This window comes from Oncorhynchus mykiss, chromosome 9 (assembly GCF_057628025.1).
Source record: "Oncorhynchus mykiss isolate SJ-2025 chromosome 9, ASM5762802v1, whole genome shotgun sequence".
Classification (NCBI taxonomy): Eukaryota; Metazoa; Chordata; class Actinopteri; order Salmoniformes; family Salmonidae; genus Oncorhynchus; species Oncorhynchus mykiss.
In genome coordinates, this window is record NC_143030.1 from 20,234,243 (window position 1) to 20,254,294 (window position 20,052).

The 20,052-nt window shown below is 41.4% G+C and overlaps 1 protein-coding gene across 1 annotated transcript; it reads left to right on the forward strand.

Annotated features, from left to right (window-relative positions):
* Positions 1-2,653: 2,653 nt before the first annotated feature.
* LOC118966008 (uncharacterized) lies at positions 2,654-19,807 on the forward strand. The gene is made up of 4 exons (XM_036987482.2): positions 2,654-2,894; positions 3,777-3,877; positions 17,513-17,680; positions 17,837-19,807. The coding sequence occupies exons 1-4, from the start codon at positions 2,783-2,785 to the stop codon at positions 18,287-18,289; spliced, it is 834 nt and encodes a 277-aa protein (XP_036843377.1). The 5' UTR covers positions 2,654-2,782; the 3' UTR covers positions 18,290-19,807.
* The last annotated feature ends 245 nt before the right edge of the window (positions 19,808-20,052 follow it).

Here is a 20,052-nt window from a genome sequence, read left to right on the forward strand (position 1 = left end):
AAGCCATCATGGATGAATTGCTGCAAAGAAACCACTACTAAAGGACACCAATAAGAAGAAGAGACATGCTTGGGCCAAGAAACATGAGCAATGGACATTAGACGGGTGGAAATCTGTCCTTTGGTCCAAATCTGGTTTGCGCTTAGTTGGACTATCATTTGTTTTTCAACAGGACAATGATCCAAAACACACCTTCAGGCTGTGTAAGGACTATTTGACCAAGGAGAGTGATGGAGTGCTGCATCAGATGACCAGGCCTCCACAATCACCTTAACTCAACCCAGTTGAGATGGTTTGTGATGAGTTGGACTGCAGAGTGAAGGAAAAGCAGCCAACAAGTGCTCAGCACATGTGGGAACTCCTTCAAGACTGTTAGAAAAGCATTCCTCATGAATCTGGTTGAGAGAATGCCAAGAGCGTGCAAAGCTGTCATCAAGGCAAAGGGTGGCTACTTTGAAGAATCTCAAATAAAAATTATAAATTGATTTGATGAATAGTTTCTTGGTTACTACATGATTCCATGTGTGTTATTTCATAGTTTTAATGTCTTCACTATTATTCCACACTGTAGAAAATAGTAACCCTCTGGGTTCTCTATTGTGTTTTAGGTCAGGGCGTGACTAGGGGGGTTATCTAGTATTTTGTATTTCTATGTTTGTTGGTGAGAATGGTTCCCAATTAGAGGCAGCTGTTTATCGTTGTCTCTATTTGGGGATCATACTTAAGTTGTAATTTGTTCCCACCTGCTTTGTGGGATATTGTTTCAGTTAGCGTCTGTGTGCGCACTGTACTTCACGTTCGTTGTATGTTTGTTGGTTTTTGTAGTTTCACTTTGAGATAAAGGATACGGAGCTTTACGCACACTGTGCCTTGGTTCACTCTTTATAATATCCCACCAACGCAGGACCAAGCAGCGTGTTATGAAGATAAAGGACTTTTGGACATGGGAGGAAATCCTAGGAGGATGCGAGACCCTTCCTTGGAGTGAATCGCCAAGGAAGATGGAAGGACAGCGACGACGCCGGGGTCCTTCCATGGGGATACCGGAAGAGGGATACCGGAGAGAGGTGTTGGCAAGGAGCATGCTGCAGAGCAGGCGTGCTGAAGAGCATGTCTTCAGTCCGGTGCCACCTGTGTCGGCTCCACGCACCAGGCCTCCAGTACGCCTCCCCAGTCCAGTACATTCTGTACCGGTTCCCCGCACTCGCCCTGAAGAGCGTGACTTCGGTCCGGTGCCACCTGTGTCGGCTCCACGCACCAGGCCTCCAGTACGCCTCCCCAGTCCAGTACATTCTATGCCGGCTCCCCGCACTCGCCCTGAAGAGCGTGACTTCAGTCCGGTGCCACCTGTGCCGTTGGGGAGGTGATGGAGCTGTTGGAGGAGAGAGAAAGGAGAGAAATGTTAGTTTGGTATGTTCTGCACCACATTTGGCCTGAAGAACATATCTGCACCCCACACATCTGTAAGGTCCCTCAGTCGTTGTCACGGGAATTTCATAATTCCTATATGTGTTCATTAACCAATTCAAATAAAATCACTCTGTTTCTAAAAATGTGTAAGATCCTTATTTGCATACAATAGACAGGAATAGTCTTATCAAAATTAAATAATAGTATTTATTCTCGGAGCGCGCTGCCATAGAACCAGAAACAACAGTTTATATATAAAATATGACGTCATTGGTTATAGAATGAATCTCCTCCTCTCGACCAAGACAAAGCAGCTTCAAAAGTTTATTCCAACCCACTAGCGCACACTCCTGACACACACACACTATATCAAGATTAACTTCTGAAGTCTCACCCTTATCTATCATTGCTTAACAGACAGTTCCAGATACGGAAAACCTGGAGAGGCTCTCGCTGTCTTATTTAACCGCCACAGAGTTATAGCTGAGTGGGTTCAAACAGGTTAATGACCCTCTTTGCTTACTTAAGACACACACAACACATTGGTGTTTATTATGTTTAATTACTCCTTGTTCATGCTACATAATCTCTTATGAACTAACATTATTAATCAGATATTGTAAAACAGGGTAGAGTTGAATTAGTTATAGTTCTATTTAAATGTAGACATTGTTTAGTCATTATTCATAAAATTCCTATCAGTCGTGCAGTGAATTTCAAACACAGAATCATAAAGACATATATTTTTAACCTGTAAGCTTATGTGAGAAGCTGATCCATCAAGTCAATTAAGGCATTCTAATGATGTCATCTATAATTTTCAAACATTCAGTAACTTTTTGATATTTTGCTGACAGTATAAAAGCAATATGAACTAGATGAGACAATGGCCTGTGGTTAAATGTTTATTTTATTCCAGGTCATCAGTTTGCATTGCGTTACTGTCATTCCTCCTGTAACATCAAAGACTAGCTAGCATGATACTCTTTAGTCACTATATGGGTTAAGAAAATGACAAACTGAAAAACAAGGGGGTGGGAGAGGGAGTTCTGTGGGCTTATTTTAAGATATTCTTCGAAGAGGTAAGGTTTCAGGTAGGACTCCACTGTCCTAGTTTCACCATTGGGGTGCCTGGACAGAGAAGAGCCTCAAGGTAAAAAATGGGCCAGAAATGCCAAGGCAATTTCTGGTCCCAGTCTGCCCCTGGAGGTCAATTTCAGTCTGGTGTCCTATTTTAAACACTGACATGGAAAGAAAAAGTGAAAGCTGAAAGCAGCTGTAAGAAATAGCGAGCGAGCAGACTTGGCTCACTTGCTAAGTCAGATTCATAACTCACTTCACGGCATAGTGATAGCAGCAGTTGAAAGACAAGATGGGGAACAGCAAAACAACCCAATGCCAGAAGAAAGAGAAGCAGGAGAAAGAGAAATGTTATGACCCCGGAGACAAGACGCTCAAGTTTGTGAACAGAGATGATGACATTAGTAAGATTTTCATTAGTTTAAGACGTTAGACAATTGAAGAGTAAATTAAGCTAATAATTTGTTCTGCATGCTATGTTACCCTAATGACAACTGTGGCAAGAACTAAAGAGTTTACTTTAAAAATTTAATAGAAGCTTATAGGTTTACATATCAGATACATGTTGCATATGGGTCGTTCTTCAATTGCTGTGGCATTTGCGTCACTCGCCTTTGCAACCATGAAAAACCATTTAAAATGACAAATAACTACAAATGTTTTTGTTCATATTGAACGGCTTATCAATGACAAAATATTATAGACAATTTATACTGCAGCATTTAATGTTCTGATGGGTAAGCAAATTAGCCTGTCCCAGCAGTGACTCAGTAGAGTTTTATGGTATTTATCTATTATTTTTAATGCTAGAAAGTAAACAAGTATTTCATACCTTGTATATGTCAATTCAATCAATTAGGGGTATTACAATATTATGCTGATTCTACAAATATAATATGTCTTTAAGTTTGTCGTAGGTGTTAACGCTTTGAAAATCCCTCATTACAAAGATTGAGCATTCCCCCCAGCGGAAAACTGTTATTGGGGGAGGGGTCTATATTTAAAATAATTATTAGCTATTCGTACCCATTTCGTATGTCATACAATTTTAGGATTCGATTGGACATTTGGTGTGTCTAAATTCAAAGTGACAATTGACGATTTAAATGAAAGGAAATGACATTGTAAGCAAAATGATTAATCGTATAACTTTAGTAAATCATTTTTCCTAGGTTATAACCTTAGATATGAGCATCTGTGACCTCCATTACAGAAAATGCTAATTTAAAGGGAATACCAGTAGGTAAAATTCAAAAGAGAAACGTATTGTTTGTGCTGTGTTTCAGTTGGCGGGGTTATATATGAGTCTCTGAGGGCAGAGATGTCCTGTGGTCACGCTGTCACCCCAGAGTCATTGACCGGATGGTGCCTAAGCCTACTCGACAAGGTAGGCTACTTATGCAGCTAGGAACTCTGGAAGAAAACAAGCTCCGACTGGGAAAATTCGTTTTGAAAGGTCATCCAACTCGGAATTCCAAGCTGGGAACTTGGGCCTCTTTTTCGAACTGACTTTCTGACCTCAAAATCACTGGTCATTATTTTCCCAGTTTTTTCCCCCAGTTGTCTTCAGCGCACTATCTGTCTTCAGCCATTATTGTATGACAGTACAGGCATGTGCACAGATAGAGCACTGGGGATGCTGGAGCACCTGCCCCTTTCGCCTAGGGACATCAATTGAGTATAGCAGTCGCCATACTCCAGCTCAACACCAACAATTTAAAATAAAAATACTTGATATACAGTCAAAAGTTTGGACACCTACTCATTCAAACTATGAAATAACACACATGGAATCATGTAGTAACCAAAAATGTGATAAACAAATCAAAATATATTTTAGATTCTTCAAAGTAGCCACCCTTTGCCTTGATGACAGCTTTGCATACTCTTGGCATTCTCTCAACCAGCTTCATGAGGAATGCTTTTCCAACAGTCTTGAAGGAGTAGCCACATTTGCTGAGCACTTGCTGGCTGCATTTCCTTCACTCTGCGGTCCAACTCATCCCAAACCATCTCAATTGGGTTGATCTCAGGTGATTGTGTAGGCCAGGTCAGATGATGAGGCACTCCACCACTCTCCTTGGTCAAATAGCCCTTACACAGCCTGGAGGTGTGTTTTGGGTCATTGTCCTGTTGTATTGCTGCAGAATGCTGTGGTACCCTTAATGGTTAAGTGTGCATTGAATTCTAAATAAATCAAAGACCATGTCACCAGCAAAGCACCCCTACACCATCACACCTCCTCCTCCATGCTTCACGGTGGGAACCATACATGCGGAGATCATCCGTTCACCTACATTACAGCTCATAAAGAAACGGCGGTTGGAACCAAATACCTCAAATTTGGACTCATCAGACCAAAGGACAGATTTCCACCGGTCTAATGTCCATTGCTCGTGTTTCTTGGCCCAAGCAATTCTCCTTCTTATTGGTGTCCTTGAGTAGTGGTTTCTTTTCAGCAATTCGACCATGAAGGCCTGATTCACGCAGTCTCCTCTGAACAGTCAAAGTTGAGACGTCTGTTACTTGAGCTCTGTGAATAATTTATTTGGGCTGCAATCTGAGGTGCAGTTAAGTCTAATGAACTTAGACTGCAGCAGAGGTAACTCTGGGTCTTCCTTTCCTGTGGTGGACCTCATGAGAGCCAGTTTCATCATACCGCTTGGTAGATAGAAGTATTGAGGTTTTGCTCACTTGAGGTAGAGTACCTTATGATCAGCTGTACACCACACTATCTACCAAGATAGTTCCCATCTATATTATTCATAGCTGTCTATTTACGACCACAAACCAATGCTGGCTCTAAGACTGCACTCAACCAGCTGTATAAGGCCATAAGCAAACAAGAAAATGCTCATCCAGAATCGGTGCTCCTAGTGGCCGGGGACTTTAATGCAGGCAAACTGAAATCAGTTTTACATCATTTCCACCAGCATGTCACATGTGTAACCAAAGGGGGAAAATCTCCACACACAGTGATGCATGCAAAGCTCTCCCTCATCCCCATTTGGCAAATCTGACCATAATGCTATCCTCCTGATTCCTGCTTACAAGCAAAAACTAAAGCAGGAAGTGCCAGTGACTCACTCTATACGGAAATGGTCAGATGACGCGGACGCTACGCTACAGTACTGGAATACGTTCCGGGATTTATCCAATAGTATTGAGGAGTATACCACCTCAGTCATCGGCTTCATCAATAAATGTATCAACGACATCGTCCCAACAGTGACCGTACGTACATATCCCCAACCAGAAACCATGGATTACAGGCAGCATCCACATTGAGCTGCCGCTTTCAAGCATCGGGACACTAATCCGGATGCTTATAAGAAATCCCGCTACGCCTTCAGACGAACCATCAAACAGGCAAAGTGTCAATACAGGATTAAGATTGACTCCTACTCTGATTTTCGTCCGATGTGGCATGGCATGAAAACTATTACAGACTACAAAGGGAAACCCAGCCGTGAGCTGCCCGGTAGCACGAGCCTACCAGATGAGCTAAATGCCTTTTGTGCTCGCTTCAAGGCAAGCAACACTGAAGCATGCATGAGAACACCAGCTGTTCCGGACGACTGTGTGATAACGCTCTCTGTAGCCGATGTGAGCAAGACATTTAAACAGGTCAGCATTCACAAAGCTGAAGGGCCTGACGGATTACCAGGACGTGTACTCAAAGCATGCGCGGACCCTAGGACTAAGCACTGCCCTCTGCAACTGGATCCTGGACTTCCTGACGGTCCGCCGTGGTGGTAAGGGTAAGCAACAACACATCTGCCACACTGATCCTCAACACTGGGGCCCCTCAGGGGTGCGTGCTTAGTCCCCGCCTGTACTCCGTGTTCACCCACAAATGTGTGACCAAACACGACTCCAACACCATCATTACGTTTTCTGACGACACAACAGTGGTAGGCCTCATTACCGACAATGATGAGACAGCCTATAGAGAGGAGGTCAGAGACCTGGCAGTGTGGTGCCAGGATAACAACCTCTCCCTCAATGTGAGCAAGACAAAGGATCTGATCGTGGACTACAGGAAAAGGAGGACCGAACAGGCCCATCGACGGGGCTTTAGTGGAGCGGGTCGAAAGTTTCCTTGGTGTCAACATCACCAACAAACTATCATGGTCCAAACACACAAAGACAATCATGAAGAGGGCACTACAACACCTTTCCCCCCAGGAGACAATGTGGCATGGGTCCCCAGATCCTCAAAAAGTTCTACAGCTGCACCACTGAGAGCATCCTGACCCTTTGCATCGCCGCCTGGTTTCACAACTGCTCGGCATCTGACCGTAAGGCACTACAGAGGGTAGTGCGTACAGCCCAGTACATCACTAGGGCCAAGCTTCCTGCCATTCAGGACTTATATACTAAGCCGTGTCAGAAGAAAGCCCTAAAAATTGTCAAAGACTCCAGTCACCCAAGTCACAGACTGTACTCTCTGCTACCGCACATTGAATAGTATTGGAGCGCCAAGTCTTGCTAGTCAGCTTTCTACCCCGAAGCCATAAGACTGCTGAAAAATTAACCTGTTAGAGGTCTAGGGGCGCTATTTCATTTTTGGATAAAAAACGTTCCCGTTTTAAGCGCGATATTTTGTCACGAAAAGATGCTCGACTATGCATATTCTTGACAGTTTTGGAAAGAAAACACTCTGAAGTTTCAGAATCTGCAAAGATTTTGTCTGTAAGTGCCCCAGAACTCATTCTACAGGCGAAACCAAGATGATGCATCACCCAGGAATTAGCAGAATTTCTGAAGCTCTGTTTTCCATTCTCTCCTTATATGGCTGTGATTGCGCAACGAATGAGCCTACACTTTCTGTCGTTCGCCCAAGGTCTTAGCAGCATTGTGACGTATTTGTAGGCATATCATTGGAAGATTGACCATAAGAGACTACATTTCCCAAGTGTCCGCCTGGTGTCCTGCGTCGAATTCGGTGCGCAATTGCCAGCTGCTTCCACTTTACCATTTGATTCAGGGGAGAAAGCATGTGTCCAAGAACGATGTATCAATGAAGAGATATGTGAAAAACACCTTGATGATTGATTCTAAACAACGTTTGCCATGTTTTCAGTCGATATTATGGAGTTAATTTGGAAAAAAGTTTGCGTTTTGAGGACTGAATTTATGGATTTTTTTTGGTGGCCAAATGTGATGTATAAAACGGAGCTATTTCTAATACACAAGGAATCTTTTTGGAAAAACTGAGCATCTGCTATCTAACTGAGAGTATCCTCATTGAAAACATCAGAAGTTCTTCAAAGGTAAATGATTTTATTTGAAGGCTTTTATGTTTTTGTTAATGTTGCGTGCTGGATGCTAACGCTAATGCTAACGCTAAATGCTAACGCGAAATGCTAACTCTAGCTAGCTACTTTTACACAAATTATTGTTTTCCTATGGTTGAGAAGCATATTTTGAAAATCTGAGATGACAGTGTTGTTTACAAAAGGCTAAGCTTGAGAGATGGCATATTTATTTCATTTCATTTGCGATTTTCATAAATAGTTAACGTTGTGTTATGCTAATGAGCTTGCTGATAGATTTACACAATCCTGGATACAGGGTTTTTTTCATAGCTAAACGTGACGCAGAAAACGGAGCGATTTGTCCTAAACAAATAATCTTTCAGGAAAAACTGAACATTTGCTATCTGAGAGTCTCCTCATTGAAAACATCTGAAGTTCTTCAAAGGTAAATGATTTTTTTGAATGCTTTTCTGTTTTTTTGTGTAAATGTTGCCAGCTGAATGTTAATGCTAAATGCTACGTTAGCCATCAATACTGTTACACAAATGCTTGTTTTGCAATGGTTGAGAAGCATATTTTGAAAATCTGAGATGACAGTGTTGTTAACAAAAGGCTAAGCTTGAGAGCTAGCATATTTATTTCATTTCATTTGCGATTTTCATGAATAGTTAACGTTGCGTTATGGTAATGAGCTTGAGTCTGTATTCACGAACCCGGATCCGGGATGGGGAGATCAGAAAGGTTAATCAAATGGCCACCCGGACTATTTACATTGACACCCCCCCCCCCCCCCCCCCTATCTCTGCATAGATAGTCACTCACTGGACTCTACCCACATACACTGCACTGACACTCCAACAAATAAAGAAATGTCCTCTCATTGTCAACTGCGTTTATTTTCAGCAAACTTAACATCTGGAAATATTTGTATGAACATAACAAGATTCAACAACTGAGACATAAACTGAACAAGTTCCACAGACATGTGACGAACAGAAATGGAATAATGTGTCCTTGATCAAAAGTAACAGTCAGTATCTGGTGTGGCCACCAGCTGCATTAAGTACTGCAGTCCATCTCCTCCTCATGGACTGCACCAGATTTGCCAGTTCTTGCTGTGAGATGTTACCCCACTCTTCTACCAAGGCGCCTGCAAGTTCCCGGACATTTCTGGGGGGAATGGCCCTAGCCCTCACCCTCACCCTCACCGCAACGATAAACACAAATCCGACCATCACCCCTGGTGAGACAAAACCACAACTCGTCAGAGAAGAGCACTTTTTGCCAGTCCTGTCTGGTCCAGCGACGGTGGGTATGTGCCCATAGGCAATGTTCTTACCGGTGATGTCTGCTGAGGACCTGCCTTACAACAGGCCTACAGCTGGACTCTTCGTGTCTTAAAGTAATTATGGACTGTCCTTTTTCTTTGCTTATTTGAGCTGTTCTTGCCATAATATGGACTTGGTCTTTTGCAAAAAAAGGCTGTCTTCTGTACCACCCCTACCTTGTCACAATACAACTGATTGGCTTAAACACATTAAGAAGGAAAGAAATTCCACAAATTAACTTTGAACAAGGCACACCTGCTATTTTTTAAATATTGTTTTTAATTTAACTAGGCAAGTCCGTTAAGAACAAATTCTTATTTACAATGACGGCCTAGGTACAGTGAACTGAACTGTCTTGTTCAGGGGCAGAACAACAGATTTTTACCTTGTCAGCTCGGGGATTCGATCTAGCAACCTTTCGGTTACTGGCCCAACACTCTAACCACTAGGCAACCTGCCGAGAATCATTCCAGGTGACTACCTCATGAAGCTGGTTGAGAGAATGCCAAGAGTGTGCAAAGCTGTCATGAAGTGAAAGGGTAGCTACTTTGAAGAATCTCAAATATAAAATATATTTTGATTTGTTTAACACTTTTTTGGTTACTACATGATTCCAAATGTGTTATTTCATAGTTTTGATGTCTTCACTACTATAGACAAAATTAAGAAAAACCCTTGAATGAGTAGATGTGTCCAAACGTTTGACTGGTACCGTATGTTTTCCAGTTTGTTGAAATACTTTGCAAATGCAACTTATTTCTATGTGAGAACCAAAATGGTCTTTTCATTATTTTCCCAGACGCTCTTATCCAGAGCAATTTACAGTAATGAGTGCAAACGTTTTTGTACTGGGCCCCCGAGGGGATTGAACCCACAAGCGTAAAAGTGATCACTTGAAACATGTCCCATAGGCTACCCTAGATTTAGAGGTTGTTTGGCAACTTTCGTTGGGAATGATACAAACCTTCGAATGTCTTAGAAATCAAAACATATATGGGCTGCATGATGTGACTGTAGGCTATTGATTTTTCTTTAAAGCTTGCCTCAGGCTGCACACACTGTTCTCTCCTCAAGTGATCATCAGACTACTCTCAATGTAATATTGTCTTTACTAATATGTTAAATTAGTTTCGATTTAGAATGGCCCATTTTCAAATTCACTATTATAGATGAACTCTGAAACCCGCCATGCAAAATCAATGAACCAACAGCATCGTCTCCCAGACTCATGAATAGAAACTTCAGTGTAGCATAAGATAACCAGTCCATCCAGTAAGCATACAGACCACACTCAAAGGTGATTACTAGAATTTGTTTAATTTTTGAATTTAGGCTAGACCAATTAAAGACATATTAAATCAGTTTTTTTTTAATGCTTTTCTGCATTGCGTAATATGCATTGTATAAAGAAGAGCACAATCATTATTTTAATCGTTTTTTTTTTCAAGGCTTGGGCACACATATAGGCCTATGCATACAGTGCGTTCAGAAAGTATACAGGCCCTTGACTTTTTCCACATTTTGTTATGTTACTCTAAAATGTATTAAATATATTTTTTCCTCAAATTTACACACAATACCCCTGTCGTGACTGGAATATCATTAAATGTTTGTAACGGCAGATCTCCTCTTCGTCTGAAGAGGAGTAACAGGGATCGGACCAAAACGCAGCGTGGTAAGTGTCCATAATTATTTATTACGAAAACAACTGAACACTCGAACAAAACAAAAATAACGTGCATCAACGAAACAGTTCTGTGTGGTGACAAACACTGACTCGGAAAACAAATACCTACAAACCAACAGTGAAACCCAGGCTACCTAAGTATGATTCTTAATCAGAGACAACTAACGACACCTGCCTCTGATTGAGAACCATAGGCCGAAACAGAAACCAAACATAGAAAATCAAACATAGACTGTCCACCCCAACTCACGCCCTGATCATACTAAATAAAGACAAAACAAAGGAAATAAAGGTCAGAACGTGACAATGTTAAGACTTATTTATATCAAATCAGTTCTCTAGGTTTGATTATTACGGGATTAAACTAATCATGTAAACATTCAACGAGGAAGTCAGGGCACCACGGGAAAATGTTTACAGAGTTATTATTTCCCGAATATAACTCTTCAGATATTTTCATATCTTATCGATTACAGTCTTCTATTAATGATTATTACCTCTGTCTGTCTCATTCTGAACGTCATAACATTTAATTAAAATGGCTTAATTATTCATTTACTAACTAACTAAATAATCACAGAAATACATAACAAAGAGTATAGTTATTGGTTACTAACACAATGCAATAAAAAGTCCCTAGTGGGCTAAACCAATCTGATGGCTTGGCAGACAATGGAAAGGGGTGGTGACAGGTAAAGAGCAGGAAAGACAGAATGGACCCACAATACACAGTTAATAATTATACTAATTGAAATGCTAATACTTAGCACATGAACGGCCGCTCATTTGAAAATAATTGCAATGTACATATTTACGCCCGTATGTCTTGTTGTCTCTATTTTGAAATTGCAGGTCCATCTGCTGGGGAGTCAGTCGACAGAAAATCTCTGGTTGTGTTTATAATGGTTACATCAGGTGTACCAATGGTCGTTGCTGGGAGAAATGTTCTTGAGAATGGATCTTTCCGAGTACCATTGTTCTTAGAGTTGGTCTGTTAGAATAGATGGTTCCGCGGTTGTCGGTATTCTCTGAGAATACCGACAACCGCGGAACCATCTATTCTAACAAACCAACTCTAAGAACAATGGTACTCGGAAAGATCCATTCTCAAGAACATTTCCAGCTGCAGGCCGGTTGTTTGACGGCCTAGAATTTCACACTTATTCTGTAGTGATCGATAGTCTCAGAGTTTAACCATTTCCAGCCATGTTGCCAATGCGCCACACTGTCTGGTCTTGTCCTTTGGTAATAGAGTTGTAGCCATTTCAACGTGGGGACTCCTAGTCCTTACGTTCTTTGACTTAACCTCTTGAACCTCTGGGGGCAGTATTTCATTTTTGGATGAAAAACGTTCCCGTTTTAAACAAGATATTTTGTCACGAAAAGATGCTCGACTATGCATATAATTGACAGCTTTGGAAAGAAAACACTCTGACGTTTCCAAAACTGCAAAGATATTGTCTGTGAGTGCCACAGAACTAATGCTACAGGCGAAAGCAAGATGAAATTTCATACAGGAAGTGAGCCAGAGTTTGAATGTGCTGTGTTCCAATGTCTCCTTATATGGCTGTGAATGCGCAAGGAATGAGCCTACACTTTCTGTCGTTTCCCCAAGGTGTCTGCAGCATTGTGACGTATTTGTAGGCATATCATTGGAAAATTGACCATAAGAGACTACATTTACCAGGTGTCCGCTCGGTGTCCTCCGTCGAAACTATTGCGTAATCTCCAGGTGCGTGCATTTTTCCATTTTGTTCAGAGGAGAAACCAAACTGCCACGAGTGATTTATCATCGAATAGATATGTGAAAAACACCTTGAGGTTTGATTCTAAACAACGTTTGCCATGTTTCTGTCGATATTCTGGAGTTAATTTGGAAAAAAGTTTGCCGTTGTAATGACTGAATTTTCAGGTTTTTTTCTTAGCCAAACCTGATGAACAAAACGGAGCGATTTCTCCTACACAAATAATATTTTTGGAAAAACTGAACATTTGCTATCTAACTGAGAGTCTCCTCATTGAAAACATCCGAAGTTCTTCAAAGGTAAATTATTTTATTTTAATGCTTTTCTTGTTTTTGTGAAAATGTTGCCTGCTGAATGCTAGGCTTAATGCTATGCTAGCTATCAATACTCTTACACAAATGCTTGTGTAGCTATGGTTGAAAAGCATTTTTTTTAAATCTGAGATGACAGTGTTGTTAACAAAAGGCTAAGCTTGTGAGCCAATATATTTATTTCATTTCATTTGCGATTTTCATGAATAGTTAACGTTGCGTTATGCTAATGAGCTTGAGGCTATAATTACGCTCCCGGATACGGGATTGCTCGTCGCAACAGGTTAACTTCTTGATCCACCCATCCCGTTAGCGGGATCATTTGTCAACATCTGCTGAATTGCATAGTACCAAATTCTAATTAAATTACTAAAAATATTTAATTTTCATGAAATCACAAGTGCAAAACACAGTTTAGCTTGTTGTTAATCCACCTGGCGTGTCAGATTTCAAAACAGCTTTTCGGCGAAAGCATACCAAGTGTTTATGTAAGGACATCTCTCTCAGCAAACATTACAAACAGCTAGCAGCCAAGTAGATTGGTCACGAAAGTCAGAAAAGCAATAAAATGAATCGCTTACCTATGATGATCTTCAGATGTTTGCACTCACGAGACTCCCAGTTACACAATAAATGTTCATTTTGTTCCATAAAGATTATTTTTATATCCAAAATGCCTCCATTTGGTTGGCGCGTTATGTTCAAAAATCCACAGGCTCGAGTGGTCACGAACGGGCAGACGAAAATTCCAAATAGTATCCGTAAAGTTCGTAGAAACATGTCAAACGTTTTTCATAATCAATCCTCAGGTTGTTTTTACCATATATAATCGATAATATTTCAACCGGGACTGTAGCTTCTTCAATAGGAGAGAGAGAGAAAATGTCTGTTCCAAGCTGTTGTGCATGCAAACACTGCTGGCACCCAGCCATCCAATGACGCGATGTGCTTTCTCGCTCATTTTTCAAAATAAAAGCCTGAAACTATGTCTAAAGACTGGTCACAACATGTGGAAGCCTTAGGAAAATGAATCTGGTTGATATCCCTTTAAATGGAGCGAAGGCAGGCAATGGAACAGAGAGCTTTCAGGAAAAACAGCACTTCCAGGTTGGATTTTCCTCAGGTTTTCGCCTGCAAAATCAGTTCTGTTATACTCACAGACAATATTTGGACAGTTTTGTAAACTTTAGAGTGTTTTCTATCCTAATCTGACAATTATATGCATATTCTAGATTCTGGGCCTGAGAAATAGGCAGTTTCATTTCATCCAAACATCAAAATACTGCCCCCTACACTCAACAGGTTAATATAAATGTATACACTTCTGGGAAAAGGTTCGGTCCATGACGCCTTCGTTGTGTCTGTGCTCACGGACTTGGTTAACATCACATTACATCTTCTCACAAATAGTTTCATATTTAATCCTAGATTTTCCCCCACATTTGGATGTGACTCTGACAACTAGCACATTTTTACATTAAGATATACAGTTATGTTGTCCTAAGGTCTTTAGTTACATCACAAATTATTAACAAATTCGACAGGATTGTTCTTTAAATACCCACAAACAATTTAAAATGGTTGGAATAGAGAAATATTGTTACATTATTCAACCCTTTGACGTTACCGTACTGCAAAGTCGTTCTCATTGGTAACAAATGGATTCTCAACCTTCATTTTGGTCGAGTGGGGTAAAGAGTTTTAGGTATTTATGACCGTCATAAACCTGTTTTGGGAGAGAGAGAGGGGACTATGATCCTCATCAAAAAGGGCACCTCGTGACACCCCTTAATGACAAAGCGAAACAGGTTTTTAGAAATGTCTTACAAATAAAAACAGATTACTTATTTACATAAGTATTCAGACACTTTCCTATGAGACTCGAAATGGAGTTCAGGTGCATACCGTTTCCATTGATCATCCTTGAGATATTTCTACAACTTGATTGGAGTCCACCTGTGGTAAATTTAATTGATTGGAAAAGCACACACCTGTCTGTATAAGGACCCACACATGACAGTGAATGTCAGAGTAAAATCCAAGCTGTGTGGTCGACGGAATTGTCAGTAGAGCTCAGAGACAGGATTGTGTCGATGGACAGATCTGGGGAAGGGTACCAAACATTTTTGCAGCATTGAAGGTCCCCAAGAACACAGGGGCCTCCATAATTCTTAAATGGAAGAAGTTTGGAACCACCAAGACTCTTCCTAGAGCTGGCTGCCCGGCCAAACTGAGCAATCGGGGGAGAAAGGCCTTGGTCAGGGAGGTGACCAAGAACCCGACGGAAGCCACTCCTCAGTAAAAGGTACATGACAGCCCGCTTGGAGTTTACAAAAGAAATCTAAGGGACAGTCTGACAATGAAACACAGGATTCTCTGGTCTGATGAAAACAAGATTGAACTCTTTGGCCTGAATGCCAAGCGTCACATCTGGAGGAAACCTGGCACCGTCCCTACGGTGAAGAATGGTGGTGGCAGCATCATGCTATGGGGATGTTTTTCAGCAACATGGACTGGGAGACTAGTCAGGATCAAGGGAAAGATGAATGGAGCAAAGTACAGAGAGATCCTTGATGAAAACATGCTCCAGACCGCTCAGGATCTCCGACTGGGGCGAAGGTTCACCTTCCAACAGGACAACGACCCTACGTACACAGCCAAGCCAATGCAGGGCTTCTCCATGCATCGCGCCAACAGAGATAAACACCTCTCTGGGAAGAGGAAGGGCAGCGGTGTATGATTCATGATTAACAACTCATGGTGTAATCATAACAACATACAGGAACTCAAGTCTTTCTGGTCACCCGACCTAGAATTCCTTACAATCAAATACCAAGAGAATTCTAGTCAGCTATAGTCACAGCTGTGTACATTCCCCCTCAAGCAGACAAAAAGACGGCCCTCAAGGAACTTCGCTGGAATCTATGTAAACTAGAAACCATATATCCTGAGGTTGCATTTATTGTAGCTCGGGATTTTAACAAAGCAAATTTGAGAACAAGGCTACCTTAACTCTATCAGCATATTGATTGCACTACCTGCAGGGCCAATACACTCGACCACTGCTACTCTAACTTCCGCGATGCATACAAAGCCCTCCCCCGCCCTCCCTTCGGCAAATCCGACCACAACGTCATCTTGCTCTTACCATCTAATTGGCAGAAACGCAAACAGGATGTACCAGTGACGAGATCCATTCAACCCTGATCTGACCAATCAGAAGCCACGCTTCGAGATTGTTTTGATCACGCAGACTGGAATATGTTCCGGTCAGCCTCAGAGAACAACATCGACCTATACGCTGACGCGGTGAGTGAGTTTATAAAGAAGTGCATTGGAGATGTTGTACCAACTGTGACTATTAAAATATACCTTAACCGGAAACCATGGATGGATGGCGGCATTCGGGTGTCGTGGGTGTGGAGTCAGACGCAGGAAACAGAGAGTGCAATACTGTGCTCTTTAATGCACTAACGCAACACTGGGTGCTCAAAACCAAAATGCCCCAAACACGGGGGACGAAAATGGTACAGCAGAATACACGAACAGGAACAAACACGTTCCTCTACTACATAACCGAAGGTCACAATAATTAATCCTGCACAAAGAAAGCCCAACTAATGATTCACTAACAGGTGCTAACAATAAACATGCAAGGAGGGGGAGGAAAGACAATCAGTGGCAGCTAATAGGCCGGCGACCGCCGAGCGCCACCCGACCGGGAAGGGGAGCCACCCTCGGTCGGACTCGTGACAGAATCCCCGACCTGACAAGGTAAAAATCTGTCGTTCTGCCCCTGGACAAGGCAGTTAACCCACTGTTCCTAGGCTGTCATTGAAAATAAGAATTTGTTCTTAACTGACTTGCCTAGTTAAACAAAGGTCAAGTTTAAAAAATGAGTGCGGCAGTGCGTTGCTGCACTTGTTGCATGCACAAGCTACACACCAGGGGTGAGTTTGAAATTAATACTGCCTGTAGTAGGTTACTTTGAAGTTGTCTCGTGGTCAGGGACAGAGAAGAGGGCAACTGCTGTTTGACTGTTTGTCAGTAGCAGAACAAATTCAAATCAAGTAGCCTATAACTAGTTAGCTTGTTTTGACAGCATAGCCTAGCTAACTAGCGGATTCATCTAGCCTACATAAGCGATGATCAGATTACATAGTCGGAACTAAGAAACTGAAATCTACAAATTGTTAACTGGTTGTAGTTCTACACATGCTTTTTTCATCCAGTTTGCAAGTCCGATATTTCAGTGTTTCCTAATTCCGATTAGCTTGTGAACGTGGTAATAGCACTCTACAGTAGTGGTTCCAGCAAACATACTTAATTAATTCCTTTCAATCTTTGGTTCTAGCTTGCTTAGCCTACAATGTGTGATGGGTGACTGTGTTTTTGCAGAAAAGTATGACCTAATAATGGAACATTTAGCAACAGGATCAGTTTAAAAGTGTGAATGAATTTGTATTTGGGGGGGGGGGTACATTTAGCGTCTGCCCCACCAAAGGTCTATGCACTGCCTTGTGACAGTACAAACATTTATTTAAAATCAACCATTAACCTTTTCAGAATACTCAATTGTTCTGAATTTCTGAAGCTTATAACTTGCCGTCAAGATCAAGAACAAAGCTATTTGAATTTGAGTATTTTGTATTTCTCACCGCTGACCACAAACTGTATTTTGTAATTCCAGAAAAAGTGCACATTCATTTGCCCTGCATCACGTGAAGATGGTGAAATGTGTGGTGCCGAGTGGTCTTACACAGAAGTGCGTAAACTGGCTCTTCTGACTCCTGAGGAGATGAAGAAATTTGAGGAGACAATGGCTGACTTGGTTTCAGCCCAGAACTCTTACAAATCGGTCAGTATTTTCTGAAATTGTTTTATGCATTCAACTATCCAGTCATTCAAACTATCACTTTTCAAAGAACTGTGAGTATGCAATGTTGCAGGACAGAATCAAGCCTATTTAGTATTCATTTGTACTTATTATCCTACACACCCCACCTCAAACAAGTGTCCAGGCTGCAACTCATATGTTGCAAGGACTGACCTCTCCAACCTGAGAGTCCACTGCACAGTGTGCTCAGCAGAAAAAGGCCAGCTGTACGAGTTCTGCTGGCTGTGCCTGCAGCAGTGGAAAGGTTCACAACAGAGTTCTGACCACTGTGACAACGATGACTGCATGACTGATCTGGAACTGCTGAAGACCTGCCCTACTGTCACATTTGCTGATGTCCAGGGGGTCACCGGCTGCCCATCCACACGTGCCTGTCCCACCTGTGGTGTATTGTTAGAACACGATAAGACTGGCTGTAAAAATATAGAATGCAAGAATTGCAATAAAGAGTTCTGTTTTGTTTGCCTTAAGCTCACAAGTGAGTGCTTGAAGACCAGCAAATATTTCATAGGCTGCTCTGCTGGTGTGGCCCCCAGGCAGACTTCTATACCCTCATGGAGTGATAAATAAAGATTTTATCCAGGTGTACCACTTTCCTTCCTACGGGCACTTGAATTACTTACACTGATGCAGAACAGGCATAATAGCACAGAAATTGGCATGTATTAACACAAAAATATTATTGAAAATGTCTTGGTACCTTACTCAAATTGTGTATAAAGTCAATATGTGCAAGAATGTGTAATAATGTATTAGATTCTATAATGTTTCATGATTAACAATCCATATACTACTGATTATTATCTGATCTATTTCTGTTGTTTTATCTGTGCCTGAAACAAAAAGAAAAACGCAAATAGAAATAATAATAATTTCAAAAATGTAATCAATGGTCAACAGAAATGTTTGCCCCCTTAAAATAACCTGGATGTTTTAGAAAAAGTTTTATGAATGCGGTTGTTGTATGAGACATACATTTCTGATAATATTTCTATAATCATGTTATTGTCAACCCTAACCCTAGGTATTGTTCAAGGGGTCCTCTTCTAAATATGCTACCAGTATTGTGATATTGTTTCCTTTATCAATGATTTCCCACTGGGTACAAGAACAATGAATCATCAAACAAATACACATATTTAATAAGAGTTATATAATAATGATAATAATGATAGTATTAACAGAAATGATAGTAATAATAACACATTTAATTTGTATAGCGCTTTGCATGACTCAACACTTTTACATAAACCAGCCAAACAAAATCACATGATCCTTGGTGTCCACATCACCAACAAACTAACATGGTCCAAGCACACCAAGACAATTGTGAAGAGGGCACGACAAAACCTATTCCCCCATAGGAGACTGAAAAGATTTGGGTGGGTCCTCAGATCCTCAAAACGTTCTACAGCTGCACCATAGAGACTGGTTGCATCACTGCCTGGTACGGCAACTGCTCAGCCTCCGACCACAAGGCAATACAGAGGGTAGTGCGAACGGCCCAGTACTTCACTGGGGCCAAGCTTCCTGCCATCCAGGACCTCTATACCAGGCGGTGTCAGAGGAAGGCCCTGAAATTGTCAAAGACTCCAGCCACCCTAGTCATAAACTGTTCTCTCTGCTACCGCACGGCAAGTGGTACCAGAGCGCCAAGTCTAGGTCTAAGAGTCTTCTAAACAGCTTCTACCCCCAAGCCATAAGACTCCTGAACATCTAGTCAAATGGCTACCCAGACTATTTTCAGTGCCCCCCCCCACCCCCTCTTTACACCACTGCTACTCTCTGTTGTCATCTATGCATAGTCACTTTAATAACTCTACCTACATGTACATACTACCTAAACTAACTGGTGCCCCCGCATATGGAATCTGTATCGGTACCCCCCTGTATATAGTCTCGCTATTGTTATTTTACTGCTGCTATTGAATTACTTGTTACTTTAATCTCTTATTCTTATCCATACTTTTCTGAAACAGCATTGTTGGTTTGGGGCTCGTAAGTAAGCATTTCCCTGTAATGTCTACACCTGTTGTATTCAGCGCATGTGACTAATAAAATTTGAATTGATTTGACATGATGAAACAATATCCAATTTGTCGTGCCTTCAGAAAGTATTCATACCCCTTGATTTATTTTACCACTTTTTGTTACAGACTGAATTCAGAAAGGATTCTTTTAAAATTCTCACCCATCCACACACAATACCCTATAATGACAAAGTGAAAACATGTTTTTACATTTTTTTGAATATGTATTAACTTAAATATAGAAATGATGCATTTACACAAGATTCACACATCTGAGGCAATACATGTTATAATCACCTTTGG

Coding starts and splice junctions, on each gene's coding strand:
- LOC118966008 (XM_036987482.2), top strand. CDS start 2,783: ATGGGGAACAGCAAAACAACCCAATGCCAGAAGAAAGAGAAGCAGGAG. Junction 2,895..3,776: donor GAACAGAGATGATGACATTA/GTAAGATTTTCA, acceptor GCTGTGTTTCAG/TTGGCGGGGTTATATATGAG. Junction 3,878..17,512: donor GCCTAAGCCTACTCGACAAG/GTAGGCTACTTA, acceptor TTGTAATTCCAG/AAAAAGTGCACATTCATTTG.